At 35.5% G+C, this 13,430-nt stretch overlaps 2 protein-coding genes across 7 annotated transcripts; one reads left to right on the top strand and one right to left on the bottom strand.

Moving 5' to 3' along the window:
- The first annotated feature begins 36 nt into the window (after positions 1-36).
- On the top strand, positions 37-1,742 carry LOC129575518 (PIN2/TERF1-interacting telomerase inhibitor 1-like). 2 transcript variants are annotated; one of them, XM_055459268.1, is made up of 3 exons: positions 37-395; positions 474-1,259; positions 1,332-1,742. In XM_055459268.1, the coding sequence occupies exons 1-3, from the start codon at positions 326-328 to the stop codon at positions 1,685-1,687; spliced, it is 1,212 nt and encodes a 403-aa protein (XP_055315243.1). In that variant the 5' UTR covers positions 37-325; the 3' UTR covers positions 1,688-1,742. The 2 variants fall into 2 exon arrangements, with proteins under 2 accessions (XP_055315243.1, XP_055315242.1); XM_055459267.1 differs by having other exon boundaries at positions 474-1,742.
- Positions 1,725-13,414, bottom strand: LOC129575513 (DDB1- and CUL4-associated factor 11). Of its 5 annotated transcripts, none has more exons than XM_055459255.1 (12): positions 13,059-13,392; positions 12,589-12,793; positions 7,993-8,006; positions 7,706-7,796; positions 7,536-7,640; positions 7,289-7,451; positions 7,036-7,182; positions 6,578-6,765; positions 3,328-3,420; positions 2,498-2,750; positions 2,268-2,423; positions 1,725-2,191 (listed from the first exon to the last, which is right to left on the bottom strand). In XM_055459255.1, the coding sequence occupies exons 2-12, from the start codon at positions 12,766-12,768 to the stop codon at positions 1,902-1,904; spliced, it is 1,680 nt and encodes a 559-aa protein (XP_055315230.1). In that variant the 5' UTR covers positions 12,769-12,793; positions 13,059-13,392; the 3' UTR covers positions 1,725-1,901. The 5 variants fall into 5 exon arrangements, with proteins under 5 accessions (XP_055315230.1, XP_055315231.1, XP_055315234.1 ...); XM_055459256.1 differs by lacking the exon at positions 13,059-13,392 and adding an exon at positions 12,886-13,031; XM_055459259.1 differs by lacking the exon at positions 7,993-8,006 and having other exon boundaries at positions 12,574-12,793; positions 12,886-13,414.
- Positions 13,415-13,430: the final 16 nt, after the last annotated feature.

The following is a 13,430-nucleotide window of genomic DNA, read 5'->3' as shown; positions in this document are numbered from 1 at the left end:
CAAAGAAACAACATTCAAACGCTTGTTTTTTTTTTGAGAAGTTAAATGTTTGAAAAATCACTAATTTTTAAGCAATCATTGGCATGAATTTTGTGTTTTTATGTCATCAAAATTTTGTATTGATGAACGCACCCCGAATTGAAAAAAGTAAACTATGAAGTTGCTTCTCCCCTCATTCTGGTTTGACATTTCGTTTTGAAGATGTTCAGTATTTGCACGTGCTATTGAATTTCTAATACATATTTCATTTCTGCCAGTTTGATTACTTATTATTATTTGAAAATAAGCCAATATCATTTATTGGACAACAATCACAATTGAAAAAATGACTTTTTATAGTAACGTTAAGCAAAAGTCATACGTTCTGAATCCAAGAGGCAAACCATTATATGAAGGTAGGTGTATTGAGCACAATTGAATTGTGGTTGTAATGTAAAGGCAAAGAATTAACCATTTGATTAATTTAAATGTAGATGCAAATCGATTTGGCACAAAAATGTTGGAGAAAATGGGCTGGTCCAAAGGCAAGGGGCTTGGTATTAACGAAGACGGTGAACAAAATTTCATTCGGGTTGCACATAAAACCGATCAACAGGGGATGGGATATCAAGAGCGAGATGATCAATGGACAGGCCACGAAAATCAATTCAATTCGTTGCTCAAATCTTTAGATAATTCCTCAAATGTGTCGATGGATGGAGGTGGACATAAAGAGGCAAATCAAGCCACACCAACCATTGGATTGGGTTTTGGTACGGCAGATAAAAACATAAAAAAATTAAAGTCAGTCAAATTGGAGCTTAGCGGCAAATCATTGGAGGAAATGTCGAAAAATTCTGGTGTTAGAGTTCATTACAGAAAATTCACACGCAGCAAAGATATATCAAAATATACTGAAAAAGATTTGGCAAATATTTTTGGAAAGAAATGTGTAGATGGCCATAAAATAGAAGCTGAAGTAAAGCAAGTTGAGCCAGTGTCGGATTTATCTCAGTCTAGCTATGAAATATCAACAATTGAAACGGGTACAACAATTCAAGAATACTTTAAAAAGGAGAAAAACAAGCCTTCAAAACGCAGAAAGGAAAAATTAGACAAATCGAATGAAGAGCAAGTATCAAACGTTGAACAATCGGAAAAGAAGCGACAGAAAAAGGACAAGCAATTTAAACTGGGTATGACTGTGCCAGAAGATGTAGAGGAACATGAACCGTCACGGCTAAAAGAGGAAAATAAAAAAAAGAAATCCGTACCAATAAGTAACACCGAATTTATCAATGGTATATTAAGTACTTTAGTCAGAAGTAATAATTCTGGGCATTCCTCAACAGCGTTAGAGCGATCGAATGCTGAAGACAGCGATGGAGAAATGAAACCAGCATTTAAAACAAATCCAAATATAACTATGAATGAAGTGTTCGAAATCAATCGGTATCATGCAGAAATGTTTCGTTTTGTTGACTTGGATGGATTCCCGAATGCAAATCTCAGTGACTTGAGTGGTTATGGATATAATAAAGAATTCGAACTCAAAGTATCCGAAAAATCAAAAGATCAAAATAAAATAAATGATTTGTGGGATTATGCACTTATTAATAAGTATGGAAAGGAAGTGATTCAGACGAAAAAGGCAAAGCGATATTCCATAAAACATCTGAAGAAAAAGAATGTCTTTATGAAATTGTAATCATTGTACTCATAAAACGCAAATAAAACACGGATCATTTCAGTTCAATTTTAAACAACATTTGATTTAACTCAGTTCATATTGTTGTTGCTTAATAGGCTTTTGTTCTCTCTTCCGTTCTCGTTAAAGCAATATAATTTATAAAAATCTGATCAAAACTTAGAATCTAAGAACTACACAATATTTTTTTTTTTTCTTTCAAAAATCTTCCATCCTAATTGGATTGTTGTGCCCGCCGTAGTGCCAATCGCCTAGATCGCCGCGGTGGAGGTGCAGTTGAGTCAGCATTTTCGTCATCATTTGCTAATGGATCGTCTTGATTGGCTTCTTTGAGCGATCGTTTTAACTGGATTTTCTTTCTTTGTCCGCGCCAATTCAAATTCACATTATAGTCCCAAGAACTGGTCAAAATTTCATTTCGACTTGGATGCCACGCAACATCACGTACAATATCCTTATGTCCTCGAACGGAATGCACCATCTTACCGGTCAATACATCATAAACTGAAAATAAGAAGCGTAGAGAATTACATTTTGGTTTTTGTTTTGTTTTTCAATGGGTTTCTTTTGAGTGACATACTTATGAGTCGTCCGGTTCCACAGCCAGTGTAGATATACCTTTGACCAGTTGTCTCTTGAGGTGAGAATTTTGCTCTGATTAATGTTTTCTTGACGCGATGGCCTCGATATGTCATTATACTAGAGTCATCTGATAAGGTTACTGTGTCGGTGTAGACTGGATAAAACAATGAAAATAATGATTATTTTGATTTTTAAATGGATTGAAGAAATTTTGGATAGGTGGTTTACATTCTTTGGGCACCGTATCCCATCTATAGTCCCATCGGTTGTAATAACGTGTGCGTCGTCGTGATGATGATTGATTGGCAAGACCGGGTGAGAACATTCGCATGTCCCATAATTTTATGCTTTGATCTTTTGAATTTGATATCAAGTATCTGGCATCATTCTTTGAATCTATATACGTGATTCCATCCAGATGACCCGAAAAAACACCCACTTCCTTTGGATTTGTTTCATTCAAACATCGGCGATCCCAAATCTAGAACATTTATATATTTTGATTATTCTTCATGTGACATTTAATAAAGAAATCAGAGCGTGTAATAATAAAATTTGTGAATATGTCAATATTATTATATTATAACAAAAATTACTACACAAAGAGAAGAATCCCCGGAAATGTGATGTGTTCGCCGTAAAATTTGACATTTATATCAAGATCGCTTAATAGACGAAGAAAAACGACACGCAGCCCTCTGGGCGAGGGACATTCAAAACAGTCATCGTACATATATTGAGCGGGCACTATCGATGCGTTAATTTGTGTGAATGCATTGTGTAAACGACAATGTTTGTGTTCAATATGTGTACGATGAAAGCTTCGAGCATTTCACGCGTAGAGGCGTCTTGGCGTCTCACGTCAAATCTTACCCATGTATTTGTATACAAAGAAAGCGACCTTGTTTATATATAGATTTCTATATAAATTTTACCGGCAACACTTCATTTTTCCGGGTGATGACATAATTTCAAAAAATTAAAAATGGAAAATAATATGGGTTTTGACCATTTCTATATAGCTTCAGTTTTTCCTACGTTTTTTCTATGTTTCTCACCTTAATTATACCATTATCCGAACCACTAAATATTATGTTCGATGTTTCATCGATAAATCCAACGGCATTTACATCTAAAGCATCTTGTTCAAACTGAATAGAAAAATATACCGGATTTTTAATAATCGTTATCGTTGTATATGGTGGCCTAGAATAACTGTCGGTTTTATTTTTAAGCGTAATTCAATACATTCCCCAATATAATTTTCTTTGCATTTAATAGATGTGGTGAAAAAATATTAATTCCAGCCGTTAGATTTTAACCTTTATATGATCCTTAAATAGAATAACGTTTCTTACCCTAGTTGATATGCTGTATAACGCAATATATTCCTTTTTGAAAATATATGTATAAATTATATGTGTCTTTGGGAAAATTGTAGTTCATATGGGATAAGGATTCTAAGAAGTTTTTTTTTATCATAATCTGATGATTGGATAAAATTATTATTGTTTTTTCTGTTCTATTTTCTCGGTATTTGTGCGCTTTTGATGTTTAACCATTTGTTTTTTAAAATTAATATGGTTGGAAATATGAGCATAAATATGAGAAACAATATAATGCTGTTCTCATTCGCATTTCGTCGTGTTCTTTGGATTTCTAGCAACTGTAGTTCTGTATGTTTTAGTCAGGACAAACATCCATCTTGATACCATGCTCTCAACTTATTCAATGAAATGCAATTGGAGAGAGATCCCCATGATACCAAAAAGAGAGAGAGGTAAAGATAGCACCCACTGCAGAAAAGAAAAATACTGTTGTAGTAAATTCTGACTGACTTTAGTTGATTGAATTTATGGTTTGTACTGAGAAAATCACTTTGTCCCAAATTAAGTAACTTGCATTGACTTGTAACTTCAAATGATTTCAGTTAACTATGAATCATAGTCTATGATAGACTTACACTACACTTTGTACTCAAATGTCAATCAAAGTACGTCATTTTTGTCTGAAATCAGTCAACTTACTGGTTAGTTACAATGTTTGTACACGGGTACTCATTTATGTTTTGTATAAAGGTCAAAACTGCTGGTTATGAGCGTTCTTATTTAACCGTCAACTGCATAAGCCCGCCTTTTGGCGGGCATCATTTAAACACCTGTATAATGTGAATCGTACGGCGGATGACATTGCTTCAAGGGGAATTTTTATTTGTCAATGTTTTTTCTTTATTTTTGTCTTTGGCGTCATTTGTCTATGTCGTACGATTGGTGAGTTATAAACAAAAATGTGCACGAAAACGAAAATTTGACAAAATAAATTATTCGGTTTCCAAATTAGACATATTTTTGACACTTTTAAACAATGGATTTCATTGTTCTCTGACTTATTTCTATCGCATTTCCTGACTAAACCATGGGAAATCTAGGATTATGAATATTTTTTTCGTTATCTATGGCCAAAAATCAACCAAATACCAGTACTCCCAGTCCTAGGAAAAATTCATGCAGTTGAGGGTTAACGAATGGATATGAATGGCTGAGAATGAAAAGAACACATAGATATAGGGAATATGTTTGAATGAAACATTATGTAAGATAAATTTCAAAAGGAAACACTTCGATCGTCAATTTGTTTTTGTTTTTTTTTTTAGTCGTAAGTGATTTCGACATATTGTGAAATATTGCGATATCACACCAATTAGTACTGAATATTGCCGTCATTAATGCACTTCGTATACAATAATGCGACATTATAACGGTGTGATAAAAACTGCCTTTTGAAAACAAAAACATTGATGCAACATCATTACGATACATTAAATGTACTAACTTCGTTTTTTTTTCAGTGAATACATACAGCTAACATAATATCTGTTCCTAAGCGTTATCTCCTGAATGGCTGTAGCTATTTTGAATTTTTGACTCATTTTCCAAGAAAAATTTGTGGCCTCTTTAAATTTTTGGTAAGTATTTCAATACTTTTCATAAAAAATCCATCACAAATTCAAAGAGGCTACGAATTTTTTCGGGAAATGAGTCACAAATTCGAAATAGCTGCAGCTAATTAGGAGATAATGCTTAGGAACAGATATTATGTTATCTGTATGTATTCACTGTTTTTTTTTCTCGGGGTTCAAAACTTTGAATTTTTTTATTCCAAAACAGATTCTGTTTTTATATTTAACTATTATGTGTGACTAACTACAAATTTACTCTACACGTAGCGTAGTGCGAGAATGTTTACCGAGCGAAGCGTGGAAATTATAAGTAAAAAACTTCTTTTTCTGACATAAATAACAATTTTTAATTGCAAATGTTTCCGAGACGAACTCATCTCATTGTTAGGCACAACATAACTGACAAAATATCGTAAATACAAAAGATGAGACGAGTTCGTCTCGAAAACGTTTGAAATTAAAAATTATTATTTCATGTCAGAAAAAGAAGTTTTTTACTTATCATTTCGATTTTAAACTGGCAAAGTACGTAAAATAAATTTACATGGTATATTATTTGTTGTATATACCAGTATAACTCTCAACACTGTTAGATAAGGGAGTGTATTCAGCGGAGTCAATTTCTTGAATTTTTCGTGGAATTGGATTAGAATCAGTATTAAAGATGGAAACTTAATGTAAAAACGTTTCCAAATAGTCAAAAACAAATTAAAACAATTGACAGCCAAAGAACAAAATAACAACTTCTAAACTCTTTGCCGATAAATGAAACGAAAAAAAAAACTTGGAGCAAAAAAGAAACAAATGAAGTTGCGAGCAAAAGCGACACAAGTAGCCATTGAGCGGACAAAAAACATTTTTCTCTTTTTTTCTCGCTACTGGTCGCAGAATCGCGTTTTATTTTGATTTGTTAGGGATCCGCAATCGGCCGCGAAAATGATCCACAGACAGTTCTTATAAAGAATTATATATACTCTTCTCAGAATTAGATTCACTAAAAACGTGAATAATATTGTACCATGCCGTAGTGTCGAGGCAGATATAGCAATATAGAATATTCGTGTGTTCAATGAGTCAATGGTAAAATTTAGGACAAATATTTCTCAAGAAGTTTGCATGCCGCGAGTGACATTTTTCGACTCATCTATGGCTCTAACTTAACCAAAATCATAGAAAAACGAAATCTGAAAATCAGCTGGAAAAGATAGATATTTAGAACGCATCCACCAATGCCAAAATACCCACTAAGTTGTTTGGAAAATGTAACTCGATAGTTTATCTGGGCCACTCTGTTCTTTCGTCAATGGACATTGTTGATTTGAACGAAAAAATGAAAACAAAAAACTTACCGGACATCGGAATGTTCGTTTACCCAACAATAAATCATATATATATAAACAACCATCACTACCACCACCGATAATTTGATCACCGCAATTCGAGAAAGCCAGTGAAAAGACGCAAAAACTGGATTTTGATGGTTGTAAATATAAAGGTTTTAGCTGATGTGACGTTCCATTGATTCTACTCAAGTGAACTGAATGGATGGAATTAGAAAATATCACGATTAAACCCAAAAGAAGAATAATTATTCAATGAAGCAGCGGACTTGTCGTCATACGCGTAGATGTAGCATTTCACTTGATTTAGCAATTCGTTAGTTGCTGACACATTTTATATGCGAATCACTCGATATTTCACGTGAAATCTTAATATTTACGTTTCAAAATTCCACATTTACGCGTGTGACTACAAGTGTGCTGCTTCATTGAGCATTGAAATTTTTTTCGAATAAATAGAAACTTACGACATGACGACCAAGTCGAATATACAAAATACTCGCTACCCGGGCTGAATGCAATATCCAATATGCACCAATTGACATCTTTAGCAATAATTTCGTTTTGACATTTGTACCGCATTGTCGTTGAATCATGAATACGAATCATGTTATCTGCAATTTTGAAACGCAAAATAAAAGGATTAATGATGAACGAAAGTGAATGTACGGTGGGATACATTGTACTCGCATATCATAAGTAAAGTTTTGGACCACTGACCTTGACTTGCTGTTACAAAATGCTTTCCATTTCGTGAGAATGTTCCACAAAATACTTTGGCATCGTACGTCATAACCGCCTCTTTGCAATTTGGGAAATAATTGTTACTAAGCTTGCAACGTTCTGGCTGCAGAAATGAACCTTGCTTGTTGCCAATCCCATTCTAAAACAAATAGGAATTTTTAATGATTTTGTTTTTTTTTTACCAAGTTTTACAAAAAGTGTACTCGTCGGATGGCACTTTTACCTGTCTATTTTGAAGCATCTTAACGATTGACCACTTGGCCACGGGGCTTGTGTCATCTGTACCAAATCCAGAACTATATTTGATACTCTGATAGATGTAGTTTTTCTACAAAAGTATACAAAAATATAAAACATTATACAAAAATTATAATACACACTTTACACACTCACTTTCAGTGTTTCCAAATTAGGCTTAGCCTTGATTTGTGGCATACAAAACCGACGTGAACTGAAGGCTGTATTGTCAAAGTTGAATCGATTCCTATACGCACATAAAATGATTGTAAAAATACATGGAAAACATAAGTTTTTTTTTTTTAATTTGGAAATCACCAGCATTTCCTAGTACAATAATTCAAAACGTAACACAACGAAAATGCATAAGAAAAATTCAAATTATACCAGACTATGTATAATTATTATTTCTGTGGGTGTTTGTCGTCTTATTCTTAACTTACGTATTGATAAAGCGCTGCAGCAAGAAACAATTGTTAACGCAAATACATCCATTACCAAGCGTATGTAAACGGTCGAATTAAGGCCCGGATTTGTGTGTAGTTCCAGTCATTTTTAACGTCACAATGGAAGTAGAAAAAAACGATAAAAACAAATCAATTAGAAGGATATAAAAACGATTATGAATCAATTGATAAGAAAATAACAAATCACGTGTGAAACAAGGTTATATTAGGGTGAACATTTAAAGTAAAATTTGGGGGTTAATTTGACTACAGTTACTACGAATTTCAACGTCATAACGAATTTCAACGTCATAACGAATTTCAACACCTCGAGTATCATCCAACTGTACGCTTCACTTGAACTAGGTCCATTTATGACTTTGGTAAATATTGGTGTAGATATTGAAATTGACCAACTGACTGAGAAAATCTTACATACAACAACTTACCTACGGGTTTAAACCGTATTACATCGTGTATTTGGACACACATTTTAATGTACAAAGCCACAAAAATCAAGCTTTGAAATTAACTAATCGTTAATGTTTTATTTTATTCTCTTAATCTACGCTCTACTTTTCATCGACAGCATTTGATTAGCCGACTCGATTGGTCATCTCGACATTTTGGCCATATCCTTTCTGGTGGTAACACAAATGATTCGTGCACATTCAAGTCGAAAACCATACAACGGCCTAGAATGAACGAATTGAACTCGAAATTGAAATACAATAAAACATGAATGTGATTGTATTGTGTAGATCACATACCTCTGTACAAGATGCACTTCGCCGCACAGATGTCACGATGCCAAGTAACAGTAGAAGCGTTTTGATCATTCATTGGGCTTGAGTGCCAGTTTTTCTGGAAGGCTATTTTCTTTGACCCCAATAACCCAATTCCTGTATCATTTGCGTCGTAATGTAATCGCTGCCATGATTGTGGTTTGGCCTTACGATTTTTGACACGAATCTTGCAAATACTTGTGTCACCAATTTTATCAAAACCTGGCAAATCGGATTCCGCTTCCGGCTGTTTGGTTACTTTACGGCTGCGATGGCCTGCAACTCGACGTCGTTGACGTAGTTCACGCCGTCGTATGCGTCGATTGTACCGTCTCACTGCCTGTTCGGTATCCAATTGCTCTGGATTGTGGCTTTCACGCTCACTTCGACGCTTTTCCCGATGCTTCCCAGCTCTTTCGGCTCTAGTTACATTTGCTGTTGGCTTTTGGCTGGCATTTTCTTTTCGATCACGTTGCTTGCGCCGTCTGCTTCGATCAGTCACGATAAGCGGTGGGCGTCTCACATCCTTGTGTGGGCGACAATCTTTGCACACTTTGAATCGGTCACTTTTTGTGCTTCTTGGAAATCGCCGCAAGCAATTGGCACAGGTTTGTGATGTATACGGCTCTGGTGTAAGCACAACATCCGTTTTGCCGTCCTTTTTTAGGCTAACTATAAACTTTCGCTGATCCGGTGTTCGTTTTGTTCTTTTCACACCGATTTTCGAATTTGATGGGAACGCCGCATCACCAAGGAACACAACTCCTGTCTCATTCTTTGTTATGTGTTTAGCCATCAAATCCATTTCGCGATTAGACTCGATGTACTTGTGCAACGATAGCTGTGCGTATTTTCTTCTGGCGTATGTAGCCAATGAATCTGTCAGCATTTTGATTTTGTGCTTAATGAATCCTCGCGGCGATACGGATGCGATCGGATAGCTTTTCAAGTCGCGCTGTTCTTTGTGCACGTACTTTCTGGTCATTTTTGTGGCCCGTTTGTCGCGCATTCCTTGACGCGCACCCCAGTGATATTGAATATTCGATAATTTGATGTTGGTCTGTGAAATGAACAACAACAATGCAAATCTATGTTAATTTTCATATGATATTTCAACTTACTTCAGTTCCAGTAGCGAGAGTCCGACGCACGCAGGCCATTTTTGTTTTCTGGCCGGGATCAATTCCTGATTCATACATATAGCCGCCTTTGCTGACTGGCTTTTCGTACTTTGCCTTGATTTCAGACAGAGTCACGCCGGCTCCTTTGCGTTTGGGTCTGCTAAACAACACCGACACGGCACTACTGTTGGTTTGAATTTTGTGGTAAAACTCTTTCGAACCGGTTCTGAGCTGTCTGATTTTGTCCATATCGAACACAATTCCCCATGCCTCGTCTTTGTTCTCGCCTTGCTTGTAGTATGTACGATAATCAGCATCCCCGTTCATTTCTCAACTGGCCGATGATATCAATCAAATCAATATGGTCGAATGGTATGTGCTTCAGTTTTGTATCACTGAGTGGAATAGCGGCGAAATTCTTCACTTTTGGTATCTTCGGTACCGACGCCTCTCGATTGTTCACTGGATCACGATCGTATGCTTTCCACTGTTGACGAAGGTGAGCCGTATCGATCAAAAATTTCTCGACAATTCGTTGCATGCCTATCCACATCCACAAAGACTCGAACCAGTCCTTTTGAATGTATTCGTACATTGTGAAGTATTTTACGAATGATGGGCCACAAAGCTCAGACACTTCCTTAAACAGTATATCCATCTTCCACTTTCGACTTTCATCATCATCATATGTCCAATCTTCATTGTACATCAAATTTCTCATCGTATTTCGAATGTCAATGTCATCGAAAGGCAAGTATGATGCATTATCAATAACCTCAAGTGGGTTTCCTTTGTGATTGAATTCATGGCACTTTACACGTAGAAAGTGGGTCAATCTCACCCAACAGTGCGTCTCCAAATTTGTTTTCACATTGGCCACATACTGGTCCTTGAGAGCATAGACTTGACGGGTCATTTGATGGCGGCGTGGCCATTCAAAGTAGGGGCTATCTTGTGTCACCATCGCGAGAAATGCATCTGGCATTTGGGCTGTGAGTGGATCTTTGATGTTGTCCGATGTGACACAGTTGAAACAGTCTGTTATCACATTTGCTCCATTTTGATTCACGAAGAAGTCCAAATTGCCATCATCAAATGCTTCGTTGATTCTGTAGAGCATTAACATCGATGCAAGATGCATGACTTTCGTAGCATTCAAACATTTCTCGAAGAACTTATGGATCAGAAATCCTCTTTCTGTTTCTGTTAAGTTCGGATTAATTATCGAATTAAATGCCAATTTGATCGCGCCGATTTCGATTGTGCCATTTTCTGTCGACTGTTTTGTTGAATCTTCTTTCCGATTGACACGTTTTTTCTTCACAATGGAGTGCTTTTTCATCTGCACTTTGTTCTCCCTTGGCCTACCAAACGTCTTATTGTGCCGCTTACGCCTCGCCATCGCGATGGATCTAAACGAGAGAAAATAAATTGTAGAACGAATGAAATGTTTGTTGCAAGCGATTGTGAAATTGGCTAACGCTACGGAAATCGAAAACAATGCACTGATTGATCGCTTTAAACGAATACGATAACAATGTGATGATATTCATCAGTCCGTCGCCATAAATCATGTCGAAACATGTACACCACACGCAAAAACATGATTTTACGCTAATTTGTTGCAATTTTCTACGTTCACTAAACTCACCTCGGTCACAATAAGTCCACTTCGTATGAATCCAAACGATTTGAATAGATCAGGCTTCGTTTGCTCTCTGTCTCCCTGTCTCAATGCGGATCTCGCCTCAAAATTGCGAAATAATCTTTGGAAAAAAAAACCACAATCCATTAATTGTAATTGGTAACAAAAAAAAATGGGAAAACTTGTTGTGATCGAATTAATTTATATTGATTTATTCGCGTCAATCAATGCAATCGGTCTAGAATATTGCGATTTTTCCCGCTTTGAACATGTCATTAAACATGAAAATGTGAACCGGTATGACGAAATAACAATTTCACAACAATTTCCAAAATAATCCACAATTTATTTTGTGCAAAAACTCTATTCTTAGCCGTACATACCTGTAAAAGGATTTTGGTCTCGCAATTAAAGCAACTATTCCCCAAAAAAAAATTGCCTTTTTTCGTTGAATGTTCACTCAAAAAAATGTGCGCCAATTTCTTGTCAATGTTCCTACACCAATGAGCCGCTGTGCTGAGTGACATTTGCAAAACGAATCGTTCGGCGACAATGTTTCATCCTTTGAACACCACATTTGCATGGCATGACGGTTACTGCGTCAAAACTGCTGTTTTACGAATTGGAGACAGAAAGGGAAATCTCCAAAGAGAAGCAAAATACTTTTGCTTCGACAGTTTTTTTATACTGAAAATGATTATTATATCGTGCATATTTCTAGAGCTAATGAATAGTATGAAGATTTCAAGTGACATTTACAATTGAAAATGTTGCACAACGGTTCTGATTTCTCAATTGATTCAAAGATGAAAACGATCAAATCTGTTGTACATATATAATTCTCAGTCAGTCAGTCAGTTTTCACACCCATTATTACTGTCACAAATGGATGTGATTCGAGTGTAGCATACAGTTGGATGATACCCGAATTTCATCCGATTCGGACGGGATTGTATGTGAATTAATGGTCAAATGCACCACTGAAGTGGGCAAAAGCATTACTTAATTTAACGGTAGAAAGCATTACATAAATGTTACTTGCCTGTAATAGCAAATTTAATAAATCATCGTTAGAATCATTGTGACTTGAATCTGATTCACCATCATTGTAATCTAAATACAGGTTGAGCATATCGTAGCCAATTTCAATATCTTCGCTGCTGGAATCTGACTCGTGATCGTTTTCCATCATATTGTTCATACTGCTCTCTAAATTACCCATAAAAAGATCTTACTATTCGTTAGTCCTACAAATAAATGAAATAAAACGAAAAATTTCAGTTTTCAACAACTAAACAACATTGTCATCATGAATCCCAAAAACTATGTGTTAACCAACCGAATAAAAAGCAATGTAGTAGATGCAATATTTTTTGGTTTGATTTATGTGTACGTCTGACACAACATTCATTACAAATATTCCGAAATATAAATAACAACTAAATTATTGAAAGAAGGATGGGGATGAAATATTTCTACGGTGATGACGAAAGGAAATAATAAATCACTTGCCAAATTGTAAAATGAGGCGAGTACAGCCAGTATTATGAACGACAATGTTGAATGCTGAACTTTCAATATTACACTGAAACACACACAAAAAAAAAAATCACTTGATCGAAGTTGCCACTGCCAGAAATTTTTTCTTTCACATATGAAAAATATACGTATCTTTAATTTAGTAAAATCAACATGAAATAGGAGAAATCAACAATAAGAAACTGCTTTCGATCTTTTCGTTTCTTTATTTAGTTCTATTCATTACATATATGCATGGCATGTAGGCAAGTATCATCTATTAAATACGTTTCAAAGGCTGTTATGTTTTTTTTTCTTCTTTCCCTTAGTTTCTGGTCTAAAATGTCAAATGATTGTTGATTTTGT

This window comes from Sitodiplosis mosellana, unplaced genomic scaffold, assembly GCF_009176505.1.
Source record: "Sitodiplosis mosellana isolate CC-2019 unplaced genomic scaffold, AAFC_SMos_1.0 Smas_scaffold_6167, whole genome shotgun sequence".
In the NCBI taxonomy this organism is placed as follows: Eukaryota; Metazoa; Arthropoda; class Insecta; order Diptera; family Cecidomyiidae; genus Sitodiplosis; species Sitodiplosis mosellana.
This window is presented reverse-complemented; position numbering and strand designations above follow the sequence as displayed.

Excerpts from the sequence above, each read along its gene's own strand:
- LOC129575513 (XM_055459255.1), bottom strand. The coding sequence starts at position 12,768 with ATGGGTAATTTAGAGAGCAGTATGAACAATATGATGGAAAACGATCAC. Across the intron at positions 7,641-7,705 it reads CTAATTTGGAAACACTGAAA|AAAAACTACATCTATCAGAG; the intron begins GTGAGTGTGTAA and ends ATACTTTTGTAG. Across the intron at positions 3,421-6,577 it reads AACGAACATTCCGATGTCCG|TTTGAACAAGATGCTTTAGA; the intron begins GTAAGTTTTTTG and ends TTTTCTATTCAG.
- LOC129575518 (XM_055459267.1), top strand. The coding sequence starts at position 326 with ATGACTTTTTATAGTAACGTTAAGCAAAAGTCATACGTTCTGAATCCA. Across the intron at positions 396-473 it reads AGGCAAACCATTATATGAAG|ATGCAAATCGATTTGGCACA; the intron begins GTAGGTGTATTG and ends ATTTAAATGTAG.